We start from the raw sequence: 18,091 nt of genomic DNA on the forward strand, positions 1-18,091 counted from the left end.
TTATTTTATTCTCCTGTTTGAAACAATTAATTAAATGTACGCAAAGTCCACGTTTTTTCGAATATTTTCTAAATTGTTGATTACAGAAGAAAATAGGCCAGATAAAACGCATTATTTTGTTTTCATTACTTTTTTTCAAGCTTTTAGTATTCATGTATGGATCACAGATGCATACGGAAGTCGCCTCTGGTACGTGCGTGTTCCGTGCTTCGATTAAATCTGTCAATGTGCCCGCGAAAACAGCTGGTATTCGTAGCCACCTAGCGTCGAAGTCGTAAAACACGTTCACAGTTAGAAAATATGGCGTAAAGTGAATGTTGCGCATTTTGTGATTTCGGTAAGGAATTGGATCTTACTGTTGACTTTGTTTCCAACGATGTACGTGAAGGAACGTTAAGTTAGGTGTCACAAAATAAAGAAAACGTGCGGGAGTCCCGTGTTTCCGAGCGAATTATTTCAATGTAGACAATTCGGAGGCATATAAACTGTGACGCAGCATGTACTTGACCAGCCATTTCATAAGACCTTCGGATATGTTCGTTCTTGTTAGTATCAGGAAAATAAACTGGTATGGTATCAATTCGATGTTTGGCTTTTAATTAGTCCGTTGAACATCTCCGATGAATTCAGCGTCCGGTCACGGACGACGTTTTACTGATCAATACGGAAACAAAAAGGAACGTTCGTACTCTAACTCGCTTCCATTGGCACGAGAGTGCATTTCGATCTTCTCTATGTTATATCGTCGATTTTTGTTCGTCTACGTCTTGTTGCTTTTTCATCGTATAAATATTTTGAATCCGCGAGTTACGCACGTTCTTAGTTATCGGCGCTTACAACCAAACCGGCAAGAATTCAATGAAAAGAATCTAAACTTGTGCTCGTGTTACTCAGTGAACTCCTTGTTCTGTGACTTTTGTTTTCAGTATATGTTGTTTTTATCTTTAGAACCTCTCCGCTAAACACGATATTTAAGGTGTTTCCGTTCCCGTGTATCGCCCACGTTTCTGTTTTTAACCATCCGCCGCCGGAACGGGTCAGGCCTGGAGACGCATAGATCACAGCCAGTGTACAATAATATAAAGTCAATTTCGGGATCTAAATTAGTGTTCTAGTTTTAGCAACGGGCTGAGACATTGTGAATGTGTCAGGAAGACCCGGCACAAGCGGGATTTCTTCTGAGCACGCTTCGACGGCCGATGGTTAAAAGTTCCCGACTCGTTTGTTTATTAGTTCCTGTTCGTTTCGAATGAAAGAAAATTTCAGAAATGAAAGATTATCCTTTGTCTTGCACTTGCCACGAGCATCCGTAGAAATTAAAGACATGATACTGATCGGTTCGATTAAAGACGTAGATGGTGGAATATAGTTCTGTTACCATGCAATAACGTCGTTAGTTCAAAAAATGTTAGTCCTATAACTCGAGATTCTTACAGTTTCGTGGACTGGACATAATAACCTTGCATTACTTTCAATTTTTTAGACTGAAAAATATCAGTTGGCACACACAGACTGGATTCTATAACTTATTCTGACAAAAAGCATATTTTCTATAAAACAGGACTGTTAGGTAAGTTTCATAAAAAATATTAACTATAGCTATAACAATTTGAGAGAAATAGATTGTTTATGCTCGATTCGAGTTAATCGTTTCGATCTTCTAAGTAGAGTTCTCAAGTTCTTAATATAATTTTTTTTTTAATAAATAATTCGAATGTAAATATATTTTATTTTCTATTTGTATATTATTATAACAGAAACATGTTCAATTATATGATGGATTAATTTAACTCTATTCTATTTCTTGTCTATTATTAGATGATGAATTGGATAAAAAAATAAGTCACATTTTTGTAAGATGATCGTAGAACTTTCAATTATTTGGCAATCTCTTTCTCAGTGAGTGAGAAAGAAAAGGAAAAGGAGGGGAGAATTCTGATCTCGGAGAAGAGAGCCATTTTCCAAGTCTTCGTTTAGACATTCTAAATATAACTGGAGGCTCTATAGGCTTTACTTACTGTGTCATACTGTGCAGAGTATTATCTCACTGTGTTGCATAGATTTCACTCGTTTTCCACCTTTAGCATGGCCTGTTGCCAATTTTATTTGTCTGAAAATTACTAATAAATTTCCATTACTTATTTCTAAATAATAAATAACATATTTCAAAGTGATTCAGCCCTTATTTGCTAAGAATATATAGGGTAATATCTATTGGTGTTACATTTCAATGAAAATATTTATATATAATATTAAATTAATGCTTCAGACATAATGTTCGTACAGCATGCATATGTATATATGTAATTGGTAACCTCAGAAAAGAATCCATCGTACCAAATTGTGCGTCTTTGTTATCAGCAGACTATAAATTACAAGGGAATATGGTGATCAGTTTTGAGCCTTTTGTAGGCTAAATATAGTGGAGAGTATAAAATTTAGGAGACAAAAGTTCTTTGTAGATTATAATAATAAAGTCGCTTTAGATTGATTTAGAACGGTACGTCTATTGATCAAGAAAAAGAATTATAGAAAGAGTGGTGAAAATAAATAGTTTGTTTTTACTTGCCTTGTAGTAATACTTAGATATTCAATCAAGGCTAGAAGACAGAAGCTGTCAGTGAAGCACATTAAACTATGTTACAACATAATGAACTTCTTTAACGTTGACGCATATAAAACATTACTATAATATATTCGTTTGTTCAATTATATTATAATGATCAACTCACTTTATTTACAGATCATGGAGTCTGTAATTATATCTTGTCCAATTTATATATCTAATGAGATAGCCAAGTCTGTTCTAATGGATCAGAAATTGTCGTACTTCCTAAATTCAACAACCAGTGTTAAAGATCTGTACCAATACATTGAAGAGAACTATCAAATAGAGGCTGACAGCTTTAAGCTGGTGCTGGAAGCAAATGGGAAACTGGTTAATATTTACATTTATTTTATTATCCTATTTGAATACATTTGTCTCGAATAACTTAATGCTATCTTATTGCCATTAGATCGACTTATCTGAAATGAAAAATAAAATTATGTCAGAAGTTGATGTAAATTTTTCTACAACATTAGACAATACATACAGACTCGTCGTTGTGAAGTCACTTTGCGAAGCAATAGACACTTTGTTGATGTATCCCACTCCAAAATGCACACCGTTTAAACATCCGACTCTGTCAGAACGTATCGAGCACGAATCGCTTCTTCGAGAATCTCTTCATCAAGAATCTCTTCATGATTCATTAGTATTGGAGGATAACAATGAAGAAGAAGATAATAATGTTGATTTTATAAGTCCTATTAAACCTGAAACAGGTACGGAATCAAAACCCATTATAATGCTACTATTTTCTTAGAACATACTTTGTATTTATATTTTTATATTGCTCCTGCTTCAACATCTTACTGTTTCAGGTTACGTCGGTTTGGTAAATCAAGCAATGACATGTTATTTAAATAGTTTACTGCAAGCATTGTACATGACCCCAGAATTTCGAAATGCCTTGTACAATTGGGAGTATACGGGTGGATCAGAAAAAGATGAAACTACTAGTATTCCATATCAGTTGCAAAAATTATTCTTAAACTTACAGGTATTAATATCATATGTAGTTAACGATAATTCGCGATATAATTCGACATCAACGAGACCTCTAACGAGGACTTACTCATATATTTGCAGACATCAATGAGATCAGCTGTGGAGACTACGGCGTTAACAAAAAGCTTTGGTTGGGATTCCACGGAAGCCTGGCAACAACACGATATTCAAGAACTTTGCAGGGTAATGTTTGATGCATTAGAACAGAAGTTTATAAACACGGAACAAGCCGATTTAATCAACAGGTTTTACGAAGGTACACATCAGAATAATTATAACCATTAAAAAAATATTTGTCATCTGATTTTTATGTTAACAGGTACGATGACCGATTATGTTAAGTGTCTAGAATGTGGAACTGAAAAATCTAGGGAAGATACTTTTCTCGATATACCGTTGCCAGTAAGACCGTTCGGTAGTAATGTAGCATACAATAGCGTGGTATGTTTATAAGCTTATATTTCAAGAAACATGAAACTATACGTGTTAAGTGCAATAAAAGGCGATATATGCATTAAATGTATAAAAATAAAATTTTTAATAGGAAGAAGCCTTAAGAGCGTTTGTACAGCATGAGACATTAGAAGGAAGCAACCAGTATTATTGTGAAAAGTGTAATAAAAAATGTGATGCACATAAAGGTTTAAAATTCATCAAATTTCCATATCTCTTGACGTTGCATCTTAAACGATTTGATTTCGACTTCAACACCTTCCGCAGAGTTAAACTCAATGATAAGTAAGCGTACACGGACTAATATTCCGAATATACATTTATTCTAAGTTACGTGTTTTCATATTTAATTTTACAATCTTAGAGTCACTTTTCCAAATATATTGAACTTAAATCGATTCATATCGACCACGACGAATGAAGAATCTTCGGTTAGCGAGAAGAACACAAGTTTAGTGAAATGTGATGACAGCTTAACAACAGATAGTGGAACCCTAGATGATGATTACACTCCATGTGAAAATAGTCTTTCCAACAGCAGTCACTCGAAAAATAATGATCCAGATGACGACGACGAAGGTATAATGATTTTGTAAGGTAAAGAAAGTTTAAGAAAATTAATTACAATAGTTCATTTATTTTAGGAGTAGATGTTCTAAATAATGGTCCATCAACATCAAATTGTATCGAACATAATTATGAAAACGACAAGAATCGTGATAATAACGCCACGGAAGGCCGTTATAATTATGAATTATTTTCAATTATGATACACAGCGGCAGTGCCTGCGGTGGTCATTATTATGCTTACATAAAAGACTTCAGAACACAAGAATGGCTGTGCTTTAATGATCAAAGTGTCACTCAGGTATGAACATAAGTATTCGTCAACGATAACAATATTAATGAATAGTAATCTTGATTTACCTTTACATCGTATAAGTACTAAAACTAACGAGTTCAATTGCAGATAACAAATGATGATATTCAAAAAACGTATGGCGGTGGTCCCATTCAATATAGGTCGTATCATACTGCATCATGTAGTAGTACTAACGCATACATGCTTATGTACAGACAAATTGATCCTGCTCGTAACGTTTTACCTATGCAAGTGCAAGATTTTCCGTTGCATATACAGGTACTGTGTGAAATCGTAACGATTTTATTACATTTCTACTACCGTCGTTTTCCTTGCGTTTGAATTTCATATCATTAAATTTTTCAGAAATTGTTGAAGAAAATGAAAGAGAACGAAAGCGAGAGAAGAGAAAAATGGCATTTTCTTTACGACAGAAAGGGCGTTAATAATACATATACAATGTCACGGAGGATTTACAAGGATATGATAGATACGCATCTAAAAAAAAAGTTGTCTGCAGAAGATAGTCAAGTTCGTACACAACTAAATGACGAGCTTACATCGTTCCTCAAATTAAGGTCTTCAGTTCAAGTAGCAGTTGGTTGTTCATATCCTCCGAAAATGCACTGGCTCGTGATAGATTTCTTCCGCGACGTTACTTGGGCGGAAGCTACAAGACAATGTTGGCAGACGTTTAACTTGGAATGTAAAGTAAATCTCAAACATTGTCGTTTAGTTCGTTATGATCCCCTCAAGCGTCGGGTTTTGTGTCGCTATGAGGGGATGGAGCAAAAAAGTTTCGAAAGTGTTTGGAAAAGAGAAGCTTATACTCTTCTTTTAGAAATACGGAACGAGAATGAGGAGGCCGTAGAGGATGAACAAGACGGTATGTAAATTATTATTGCTATTGCACACTTTTAATTCCACATTAAATTCACTGTTTTATGCTTGTAATATGTAGTTATCACGACAAAAGTATATGCTATCGATGTCGTCGAAGAGAAGATCACGGAAGGTCCACTGAAACTGCGAGCGTTGCGTTCACAACCAGTCAGGGAATATAAAAAAATGCTAACGATGTTGTTCGGTATGAAGTCTAGTAAAATGGCAGTGCTGCTGGGAGAACCGGGGAAGAAGTTAACGTTAATGGACGACGACGAATGTAGTTTATTGAGCAGCACCAAGCTTACCGAGGACACTGATGTATTTTTGACGACCACGTACAATGACGAATGGATGTCATTGATTGATAAAGCGACCTCGGCCAACATTCTATTAAATTATCCAAACAACGAAAATATACTCACGTTCCGGTTGAAGCTCCCTGATCCGAGTAAAAGTAGTGAAATGAATGAACGTAAGTGGTGCATTATTTCGGAACTTTACGATGTGTTACAATGACACAATTGAATTGCAGGTTATTGGAAAGAATGGAATAACTCGACGTTAGGCGAAAGATGTAAAGACACGGAAAGGTCCAATGCTGATAGTCCATCCAAAGGAAATAGTGGCGACTCGAATCGCACTGCTACTTCTAAAAGTAATGAGATTCTAAAAATTGGAAAGAGTAGCGAAGATGTGTCGGTGAAGAATGCGAGTCCACAATTAGGCGAAAGCGAGAAATGGAATACACCAGAACAGAGTAATAGTGAGGATAGCAGCCTTAGCGATAGTGATAAAACATTGGTCGGAGATGCTCTCGAATTTGACGATTTTAATGATCCATACATGAAGTTAAACGATATAATTCATCGTGCATCCAATACGAATGCTGAGAATGATGAAGCAGAATGTTACTTTAAAACTACACCCTACGAGGAGGATGGTAATCAATGTACGTAGCACCTTCTGAAAAATACCTATTAGATTAAACAGATTATATCATGCTTCATCTGACTCTTTTTTTTTTTTATTACAGTTCTGAAAGTAGAAGTGTCGAGGAAGATGAAGTACGGTATGCTTAAGCAAAAACTGGTGCCATATATCGGTGTACCAGTAGATTGTTTTAGGATTTCCTACCATTTTAAAGATCTCGAGGATTTCCCGTACTATAAACTTCTAGAGAATCTCCAAACTTTTAAAGATGATTATTTCACAGTGAAAGTTGGACGTTTCTTTGATTTTAGAATAAAAATATATCAGTTACATCCTCAAACAGATAACGTAAGTGGCTGGAGTCGATGCAATATTTCTAAATGATTTCTTTGATATTCTTGGTATTGTTATTAACGTATCTTCTTCATCATATTTTATACAGACGTTCAAGTTTCTGGGTGCTTGGATATTATCTAGAGATATGACCGTCCTCGAGGCAAAGAAAGCTATCTTAGAACATATTAAAGATGCACATGACATAGATATACCATTGAAGAGATGTCGACTGAGGGAAAAATACCTGACGCGGGCGACTAAAGTGTATTTGGATGATCAGAAACTCGATGATCTGCAGTTGCATTCGAAATCTGAATTGGTCATACAAAAGTTACCTGATGAAGACCTCGTTACCAACAGCAATCAAATTATAGTGCGTGTTGGGAATGTGGATCGTGTACACGAAATTTGCCAGGAAATTGTTATGCATGAGAAATCTGTAGCAGAAATGAGGAAAAAGGTGAACGAGCTGCATGATGCAAATATTCCCTTCGTGACTATGCACAACGTGAACACGTATAATTTTATAATTGTTTTATATTTTTACTTAGCTGTCTGTGGTAGCGTTTATACCTGAAGAATATATAGAGATAGCAAAAGCAGACGACGAAATGTCGATAATGTTCATACCCCTCGATTTTGAGAGGAAGTTAACATGGCATGGACAAGATTCAGATGTCGAGTTTGACATTGATAATGGTTCTCTATTTTTATATAGGTATGTAGAAAGTATAAGGAGTAATTATAAGTGACCGCGTAAATTCAACGTCATTTCTTTTGTTTCGTCAGGGATAGCAGGTACAAAAAAGAACTGTCGAAAATACCGAGTCAGTTCGATAAAGAAGAAATAACATCGATGACGCGACGCCGACGAGAAAAATCGCTTAAAATACATTTGACCAGCACCGAATGATCGTCCATTGAACATACATCTTCTGATAAACGACTGTTAAATATTAGGTTGTAACATAAATTCGTTCCGTTTTTTTTTCCGCCCTAAGAACACTAAGAAGGCAGGACGAATGCTTGTTATAACCCAATAATAGACACGTGTGGGAACATGAAGTCAAGTATTCAAAAATCACCAAATATTCTGTGCTTCGGTAAATCTTCGGCATTTCAAAGCTTTCGCGCTGCTAAAGAATCGGTCGTTCCTCAAATTGATAGAAATCTCGAATTTTCTTGGGTTTTTAAAACGCTAGAGATTCGACATTTCAGTTATCATGACTGGTCGTGAAGTTTCTTAATTCTGTATAGACGTTGAACTGACAATTATCTGCAGATTGTCAAGTTATTTTACCATTTATAAGATCCTACTAAAGAGCACAAACATCGACGAAGATCGTGAAAGCCTAGGATGGTAGCAAATAAGGAAAAACTTGAAAAGAAAATCAAGTTGCTTGGTGATAATCCGAATTTAAACAATGGGTTTCTTACAATTTACAGTAGTGGTTCCATAATGGCAAGGCTTTTTCTGGCTCTATATATTGCAACTCGTTTCTGTTGTGTTCGTTACAGTTATGGAGCGATTACTGTACATGTGTACGTAGCTAACGAACATTCGGAGTTTTTGCATCAACATTTTCATAAACTCCCGGGCCTCACTTCCCTTAATCATAGATGATCATTTCAAAATTTTCATACACGTGCATTAAACTATGTCAAACGAGTTCTCCGAAAGTTGAAAGATTTTTAATATCCGAATACAGCACAGAGTATATCTATTTGTTGAAAGACATTTATCTGACCACAATACATAACCGTTTTAATGCCAGTGTAGGTTAAATAGCATTCATACGACATAATTCTCAGTTATAAGTCCTTTGCCCGCCCTACAATTTAATCTGGTAGTAGTAACGGTTAGATAAGTTGTAAACTAATTCATGATTCTTATTTTTAACGCGTCATGTTACGCGTCTCCTTTTTTCGTTTGTAAAAAGGTAACTAAATGGTTTTTTTTCAAGGATTTTTAACTTGTCGTTACTACTATTGAATTAAATAGAAATTCTTCCACGCGATTATTAAAATCCATTCTGGCTAGGCATGTATCCTGCAGTACGTTTTAATTTATTTAATTATGTATGTTTATTCATTCATCACGTGTTATCGGTACAAAGAAATCTGTACCACTTGGTAAACCAAAAAATACGTTTAGCCACGGCATTGTTGTTGTTTCCTACAAATGAAATTTTCAATACAATGAAAAAAGATTCTTCAAGAAAAGTCCACTAAATTTACATTTGTATGATAGATCAGTTGCTTGTAAATAATAAAACTTGTGAATCGAACGTCAATATCTTTCTTCGTATCAACATCACCATACATCGTGAGCAGAGTATGATGCTAGGGTTTTATCTTCTATTGTGATACAATGCACTGCATGCATGTAGGGCACCACTATCCTTTCGCATTTATCAACAGTTTAACTTGGCATTTTTGTTTTCTTTGCAAATTCCATCATTAGAAACTTTGGTGTAGAAGGGTGTTGCTGATATCCTTGTCATTAATAATTGGTTGTCCATTAGTTCTGTGCAATTAAATTGCGTTTGAATTGAAATCGTCAAACGGTAATAATGGATGAGGACGCAAAAGTATTCATTAAATCGAAAATGAAATGTTTGAAATGTATACCATCCTCAGTATGACATCAGTAATATGGTGATTTAAGGTTCTTTCAATATAGCTGTAATTTAGATTGTATATTTTTTATTCACTCAGAAGTATTAATACTTTTCCTCATCGACAATTTAATTGCATATTATAAAACTCAATTGATGACTGATGAATAGTCGTGATTTCACCTGTTTTATATTATATAAAAATTGTCTACAAAATTACAAAACACGTAATCTGTAAGATTACGGTTTGTAATCGTGTACACCTGAATTGTGTTTGCTTGTGATTATGAACATTGTTAACGTAAAATTTGAAAATGTAGCAAAAAAGTGGAGAATATAGTGTTTCGTGCTTTTCTTCATTTTTTTCTTTGTTTGCAACCAATCTTATTTCTAATGTTTGAAGCTAAACCCTAAGTATTGTTTAACAATTGTTCTCATAATTACCAAGCAGAGAGTAACATTTGGAATTTTGTTCATTAAGTAAAGTTGTAGGTATGCGCAAATAGTAAATAAAACATAGTGGAATAGTATTGTTTATTCATTTTGTATGATTGTTGCAGATTATCTTTAAATTATTTTTTATTCGTATGTTCCGTTTTTGTTAATTTTTGCTATGGGTGCTGATCTACCCAGAATAGTTGTCTAGATTATGATGTACTTCCATTCATTGTAAATATTCATTGCGCATTATAATATCGTATTTAAATATTGAAATATTTGTGCATACTTACACAAAGTAATAAACTTATATAGTGCTACAGAGCTCATAATTTTGGTCCCTTTTGCGAATGCCTTAAGATCAAAATTGTAACACAAAAATAGTTCGTTATAAGAACAAATGTGTATCTACTTGAAAAATTATCTTTACTACAAATGATCATGAATTATATCGTACAATCTACTTGAAATTAAATTATATTTATTATCATTATTATTTGGATACTATTTTTTCTAACTTTTCTTTAATGAAATTGTTATACGATCTTTGCGTGATTAAAAAGTTACATTAAACTAGAGGTTTCTCGAATGCAGGTTTTTATTAATATATTAAATGATTTAACGAACTGTAGTCATCTTATAAATAATAAAATGCAAATTTATATTTTCGTACCTATTAGGAAAGATGAAAAATATAAATTTAATAATCAGTGTGTGGTGTTTCTTTTATTGACTTGTACATATTCGGCAACTTTAATGAACAAGATATACGTACAATTACCGCCCCGTCTTTTCGTATCTGTCGTGAATGCAAGTTACATGGATTTGAATTTGAATAGAACAAACTTAGCGCCGCTCTATCGATACGTATTCTGTCGGTAACGAAATTGATATTTGTGCGATGGTTTTATATTCACGAATTTAATCTCCAATAGTACACAGAACATTGTTAAATGTATCCTCGTACGATCGCTAACGTTTTCGACAATTTTAATCGTTCTTATATTTGTCGTCGACCACATGACTTATAATATGCACATGACGATGACAGATGCGTGTGCGCGTGTGTGTGTTTGTATGTGCATCGTCGTTTCAAACATGGCCGCGGTGGAGTACGAATCGAAAGACGACAGTTCGGCGGACTTGTCGAAAACGCCGGTGTTTTCGGACGAAACTGTAAAAACGATCGAGGAACACGAATCGTTGGGAACACCGTTGCAAACTTCGTGGACTTTCTGGTTGGATAAGTAAGAACGTGTATCCGCATCTCGCTGCATAATATTACGAAGTTGCAGTGCCGTTTACTGCATATCTATCGCTTTTTCTTTCGTTGTATCACTTCTCGGAAAACGTCATAGATATCCGTCTCATATCGTTGCGTTATCGTAATTAATGAAAAAAAATCATTTAAAACGTGCTACGTTATTTGTTCATAGTGTGTATGTACAGATCAAAAACTTTGTAAAATTAACAGAGCTGTGTCTGGCACAACTGTCGAAGAATATAAACAAAATTTAACGAAGATTTATACTGTGAATACAGTGCAGAGTTTTTGGGCAGTCTTCAATAATATACCAAATGTTAGCTCCATGCAGGTTCGTAGATTATTTCTTTCGTGTTGCTCGTAAGCGCTAGTCGACAAATTATGTGATAGACCAATATTTGATAATTAATAGTTAATTTTTATGGTATTTATTTTTTAGTATTCATTGTTATACTCTAACACATAATTTTAACGAAAAAAAAGAAACGAGTGTATGAATTTACGCTGTATTTTGGTATTTGCATATTGAGGAATAATAGATTAATTGTACAAACGTTTGATATTTTCCATTATGTATTGTTTTAATTCCAGGTTAAATATAGTTACCACTTGATGAGAGACGAAAGATACCCATTATGGGAGGAACCGATTAATCAGCATGGTGGAACATGGAGAATAAAGTGCCATAAATCTGATACTGTATGTATTAGAACTTTCATTTATAGTTGTTACAAACGTTGTAGCCAACATCATTTTAGGAAAAGATTTGGAAGGAAATAGTGCTCGCAGCCATTGGAGAACAATTCGCCGAGTGTGTGGCTATAGATGATGAAGTCTGTGGAATAACTGTGTCTATTAAAGACAGGGACGATATGATTCAAGTAATCTTTTAAGCGCCTAACAATGTAATATAGTTAATTTAAATTTTCATACATTGATATTTACTAAATTCATTGTATCCTCGTTTAGATATGGAATATGAATGCAGCTTCTGCACCGAGAGCAACTGTATTAAAAAAAGTTCATTCTTTGTTACCAAACGTGAACTTCTCAGACTTTTATAAACGTAAGCTTCGAGCTACCTTTTTATGTTACCGACGTACTTGCATCGCAATGTCGAAGGAAATTATAAAAGCCTTCAAATTCCTCCACAGCCCATCAGTCGCATCACGCTTACGGCCGTCGTTAAAAGCACGTTGCCACTGGATACATCATCGGCCAGTAAATATGGAATGAGCAATAAATATCACTCGCACGGCGATTTCTACAAGAAGTATAAATTGTATCTATACTGCTCTATCAAGTTATACCAAATGCAATTTGTTGATAATAATTTGTTTACTATAGAAGCCTAAAGGATCGTTGATACTGTATCAATTTTAAAGACCATAAAATATATTTTTATATTTACACTGTACGACTATTTTTCTTCGTCCGCGTAATTTTTCATCATTTTCCATTGGAATTATAATGGAAATTGTAAATTGGTCCTAAATATTATTTAATAATTGTTATTTTCTTACAGTACCACTTTATACAGGCGAACATAACGATTCTACTCGGAAAAGATACAAAATTATTATTCAATACACGGTTCATTACAAAGCAAAGTTTAACGGAAGGTTGCCTTATAAATTATTGAACATTCTCCCAAAATGTTCACAGTTCTCCAAAGCAGCCTCGCGTTATGGTCCATAAGAAATTCCGACAGATGTACAACATAACGCGGCGTCTGGCGCCAGTCATTGCTCACAATTTATTCGTTCCGTCTTCGTAATGTCATCTATAAAATGTCTAAACACCGGTATCATACCTATAATACCAGTTAATAATTATTTTAGAGATCCACATTACAACTGCAGCGAAAAAATTCTATCGCGTTCTTTGCATACTTTTCCCATTGGACATACATACCATAACTGGTAATGAGGAACAAGCGAGTAAAAGCGAATGGTAGTTGAGCTCTCAGTCCCGCCCAGCCGTTGGACAAGGATAAGAGGATGAAGAAAACGATCATGAAGTATCCTCTGTCACGCGCTTTCGAAAGCGGCGATTTGAATCCCTAATCATATATCCATAAAACCGATTCGTGTGCCCGACTAAACGGCGCCGCCTTAACATTTTACGGCATTTCGATATTCGTCAGATTGACGTCAATCGGTTGGTATATCGACGATTATCGATGCATACCTGTAGCGGGCCACCATTAAACTAGTTTTAAATTGCATGTAAATTATTTCTCGCGGGTAGATACTTGATCGTTTGCGTCAACTTATTCGCTCTGTCTGTTCGGGAAGACGAAGAGAAAAAGGAATTCCGGGACCGATGATCGCACACGCCCCCGTTGCTTTCCGTACGGAATTTCGACTGTATAATAGGACGTGTCTCCTTTATACGGAATTGTGTAATAGACTCTCTCCCCCAATCGATTATAGTGCGAACGTTGCCGGGATTTGCATAACCGAATATTCTCAATAATATATATTAAATATTATGCGCGAACTCGTTGAGAATCTGCGTATAAAATATTACTGTGAAAACGTGTTCCGCGCGAGGTTGCCAGTGACACGTGCCACCTCGAAATTGAGATACAATGTAACCAGCGATCGTTGTTAAAAAAAAAAAGGAATATCACGGGACACATTAATTCGTTAACGACAACAGATTATATCGGACAGAGTTTTTAAATTAATTGCTGATTCGTAGGCTCTGTATTGTATTAATATTTGCTTTTAGTACGATATCATAAAAATGGGATTTTATTCGTTTATGGAAAGAGAATAATATATAATAAAATGAAATAAAATACAATAAATTAAATTTAATGAAATATTTATCGGAACCGTCCGAGGTCCCTTGCAGACAACACCGAACAGCGGAGTCCAATTTTAAAGAAGAAGCAAAATCGCCGGGTTTCAAGAATTTATTCGAGATTCGCGCGCTGTATTTGCGGATCAACCTCACACGACGTCCTTGCGAGCAGCCTTGCGGTGCACATGCACGCGTACCTATACGGCCAGGATTAATAAGGTTACGCTAATGGTGTCAGCAATCTCGAGAGACAACACAGGATTAGAAATGCCTACAGTTTCGCGTGCAGTTTCTCCCTGGCATGACTCACCGTCCGTAATTACTTACGAATCGGTTTCAGCGGAGTCTAGAAAAAGGTACGAGGACGATCGGTTTACCCGCGTTCAAATACGGTACACCGTTTGATCGCTAACTTCGAACCTTTCACGGTTTTAGGTTCTTCGAAATATCCTCGAACGATCGACAGAAAATCGTATCGCGATGTCGCCGATCGAAGAAAAGGTATGCGAGATTCGGGTAATGCCGATGAAATGCTTGAAACTCCGAGTCTCCGCAAAACTATGTTACGACCGGTTGTCAGAAAATTCAATCCGATCGGGAGTAGTACGCAAAGGCGCCAGCTGAAAGTGTGCACGCCGAGGATCATCGAGGAAACGATTAAATCCCGTGGCTCGATTAAAATTTCATCCACGCGACGACGGTTAATTTTATGACCGTCCCACGACAAGAGCAGAGCCGAGGAATTTCCTGAATTCGGAATGACACGCGTGAAGCAGATTCGCGTAGGCTTTTACACAAGACGTTCCAGACGTGCCCTCCCGTATACTTTCGGATTCCGAATATGGTCGCAACAATTTATTGCAACCGCGTACAAGACCGCTTCGCGCCCGTCGGTAACCGGAGACGCCTTCAGCATCTGGCCCTACGGCCGGGCACAACACGTGTCCGAGAAAACACCGGGACGGCGCCAAGGAAATGAAACTTGAAAACCAGAGGATACCTGTCCAATCGGAAACTTCCACGACGATTAGAATATTTAATGTCGGGTTACGTATTTTTTTTCCTTTTTTTTCTTCTTTTTCAAATCGTCCCATCGAAAACGAGGCGGGCGAATTCTTTCGCTCGATAATCTCTTTGGCTGGCGTATGAAGTTAAAAGCGTATTTAGAATATGCAAAAATCTCTTCGCCGATACACTCGGCTGTAATGGGCATTGCCCGGATATCGATCATCCTCTCTACCAGCCCAGTGAACCGTTAAAATCACGCAGCTAGGTACATTTCAGAATAATCGCGAAATAAAGAAATCTAACGTTATCCGCATCGATCGCCAGGAAATCGATTATTTATTGCCTCGAGTGGGCCGGCTGTTTTTTTTTTCAACGGAATTCCTAGGTCTTGTTCCGAGTCTACCGAAACGATTGAATTACGCTAATGGCCGTCGCGTTTACCTTGGACCAAGACTTGTGCCGAATGCAATCGTGTATCCGATGAAAACCGACAGTTCGCGAGCCGTCTCTGTCGGATAGCTGCTTCTACTTCCTCGTGGCCGCGCGTTCACTTCCTGCGATTGCGAGGGTATTATATTTCTTTCGAATGGTCTATCGGTAATGGACTACTTGGACACTCTGAGATTACGCTCACGAAGAATCTCGCGTTTTTTATTGCAAGACGCAAACGAACTCCTGTATTTTCACTAGATAATTGCGCGACGAGACGACGGAAATCCGACGGTTTGTCCGACGATTCTGCTGGCAGTTTATCGGCGTAGTTGGTTCGTCGATTAGGCAGCTGCAAGTAAATAATTAATCTGTTCATTGTACACTCGCCGAAAACGGGTAACCGATCAAATAATATTATCTTGCGAAAACAACTTGTCGATAAATGAAGTTCGAGGCATCAACGTAGAAATACGCCGGAATAAATTATAGCCCGACGTCGAACAAAATTAATTATACGTCCGTGATGACGCAGCTCTGTTCGCCCTCTGATCCATGAAACGTTGAACCGATCTTTATACTATACGGCAACAAGCATGTACGGAGACGCCGTTCGGCATCGAAGCGTCACGTTACGATCCGTCGAAGATAAATTACGGTTCGCCTTTATCAGAAGAAAGCGACGTTGCGGTCAATTTGGAGATCATTAAATTAAATTGATTTAATGGTTTACGCGACTGAGGATTTACATAGAGCAGAGAGAGAGAGAGAGAGAGAGAGAGACAGGTCGCGGATTCGACCGCGTCGCGGTAAAAGGTTACAGACGGTTCCTCGTAAGGTGAAGAATATATCAATGATTCGAATCGACAACAGGCCGAGCCACGGTTTTGTCGCGGGCGCGATGAACCGGCGAATAAATAAATTGTTTACGCGACGCAAAGGTAGTTTCGATTCACGATAATTTATCGGCTGTTATTTGCCGACAACCTTCGGAGGCCGACCGAGGAATTTTTAGCGAGAAAACCGACGAGGAACGTGGAACGTAACAGAAACAAAATAAACGAAGCGTCGCAGAGGCGAAACAAAGAGAGGCATATAATTGCATCCCTGCGTGGAACGAGTGGGCGCGTTGTTGATGAATTCCAGCTCGGAAGTTTAACAAATCGCCGGGCCAACGCGACGCGACAGTCCCGCGGGATCCTGAACTTTGACATTCGTTAATCAACCGGAGAGATATCGGGCCTGTGGGCGGGAGAACCTTGCGTTCCAGAGAGGCGCCGCATTCTTACGGCTAGCCGAATATTCTGACATAGTTCGCGGCGCCAGCTGACACCGTTGCTAACAAACCCGTGTCGTTAATCACGCTTGCGCCGACGATGCTCAACATTATTTCTATAGACTCCTCGCGGGTTACCTCGTAGCCGTCCCCATACCGATTTCACGTCTCCGGAACACGTAGAAACCAAAAACCATTCGCGGCTGCAACTCGAAAACATTTACGATTCGCTATTATCGGAAATGATTCGTAATTAAATTGTAGCGCCAGCGAAAGCAAGAATCGCATTGTTGACAACAACAGTGCATGGAGAGTTGTTAGGTTAGATCTACGCATTTGCAGACGATTTTACGAGGTTTCGAACAAGTCTCTACAAACTGTGCACTCGACTCTTTGTTATTGGATAAAAATTATGCTTTTTTAAATAGATAAAATAAAATAAAACAAGGCGAAATAAAATATAGCTAAAATAAATAAAGCAGTTGCTTTGGTTCAATAAAGTGTCAACACGATGGGCTAATTCAAAATCTTTGACGTATTTTGCAGTTCGAGGATCAGGTTATGTCAGATTACTTTTCGATCTTTTGCGCGACCCGAGTCCACCGACGGGATACGTCGCAATAATCCAGAAACATTAGCAATTTCGGAATGACGAGGCTGCCGTGACGATCGCTGGATACATATTCCGATGATCCGCTTTCAAAACTATTTCGTTAATGACGGTTCCCCTTTCGATAACCGGTGATCGAGTGGAAGCGGTTCAAGGAAATCGTGAAATCTCCTGCGAACGTCAACGGCGCGGTATTTTGATGATCTTCTTCCGATTTCGTTGTTCTGTAACCGAATGCGTCATCACGATCGAGCCTCTCGAGATATTAGGTTTCTCGAAAGTAGGTTCGGCGGGATCCGTACAACGACCTCAGGCGCCGTCTGTGATCCCCGGATTCTTTCACCGCGGTAGCCAAGATTCCGTGGTAGCCGAGAAAACGTGATAGACTAACGTCTGCGCGCAGACGATCCCGCCTTTTTCTTCTACGGCCACGGACAATTAAGGTCGATCGTCTTCGAACAATCGATGTACCAACGCGATGGCAACAGGCCGATGCCAGAGTTCGAACTGTTTCACTCGGGCGATAAATGCCTGTATAAACTCATCTATCACCCTGTC

The 18,091-nt window shown here is 37.4% G+C and overlaps 2 protein-coding genes across 6 annotated transcripts; both read left to right on the forward strand.

The window, feature by feature from the left end:
• Window positions 1-255: 255 nt before the first annotated feature.
• Usp47 (ubiquitin specific protease 47) lies at window positions 256-10,848 on the forward strand. 5 transcript variants are annotated; one of them, XM_078185470.1, is made up of 19 exons: window positions 284-545; window positions 1,267-1,407; window positions 1,484-1,570; window positions 2,744-2,938; window positions 3,018-3,327; window positions 3,427-3,605; window positions 3,695-3,869; window positions 3,933-4,054; window positions 4,158-4,351; window positions 4,431-4,645; window positions 4,711-4,934; window positions 5,037-5,207; window positions 5,295-5,814; window positions 5,890-6,285; window positions 6,346-6,762; window positions 6,847-7,091; window positions 7,186-7,539; window positions 7,631-7,797; window positions 7,869-10,848. In XM_078185470.1, the coding sequence occupies exons 4-19, from the start codon at window positions 2,747-2,749 to the stop codon at window positions 7,990-7,992; spliced, it is 4,005 nt and encodes a 1,334-aa protein (XP_078041596.1). In that variant the 5' UTR covers window positions 284-545; window positions 1,267-1,407; window positions 1,484-1,570; window positions 2,744-2,746; the 3' UTR covers window positions 7,993-10,848. The 5 variants fall into 5 exon arrangements, with proteins under 5 accessions (XP_078041595.1, XP_078041596.1, XP_078041598.1 ...); XM_078185469.1 differs by lacking the exon at window positions 1,267-1,407 and having other exon boundaries at window positions 256-337; XM_078185472.1 differs by lacking the exon at window positions 1,267-1,407 and having other exon boundaries at window positions 284-568.
• A 365-nt stretch (window positions 10,849-11,213) lies between these two features.
• Window positions 11,214-12,816, forward strand: LOC144472386 (eukaryotic translation initiation factor 4E type 3). The gene is made up of 6 exons (XM_078185428.1): window positions 11,214-11,382; window positions 11,610-11,730; window positions 11,991-12,098; window positions 12,158-12,280; window positions 12,369-12,465; window positions 12,554-12,816. The coding sequence occupies exons 1-6, from the start codon at window positions 11,234-11,236 to the stop codon at window positions 12,586-12,588; spliced, it is 633 nt and encodes a 210-aa protein (XP_078041554.1). The 5' UTR covers window positions 11,214-11,233; the 3' UTR covers window positions 12,589-12,816.
• The last annotated feature ends 5,275 nt before the right edge of the window (window positions 12,817-18,091 follow it).

The sequence above is a fragment of the Augochlora pura genome, chromosome 7 (assembly GCF_028453695.1).
Source record: "Augochlora pura isolate Apur16 chromosome 7, APUR_v2.2.1, whole genome shotgun sequence".
NCBI lineage: Eukaryota > Metazoa > Arthropoda > Insecta > Hymenoptera > Halictidae > Augochlora > Augochlora pura.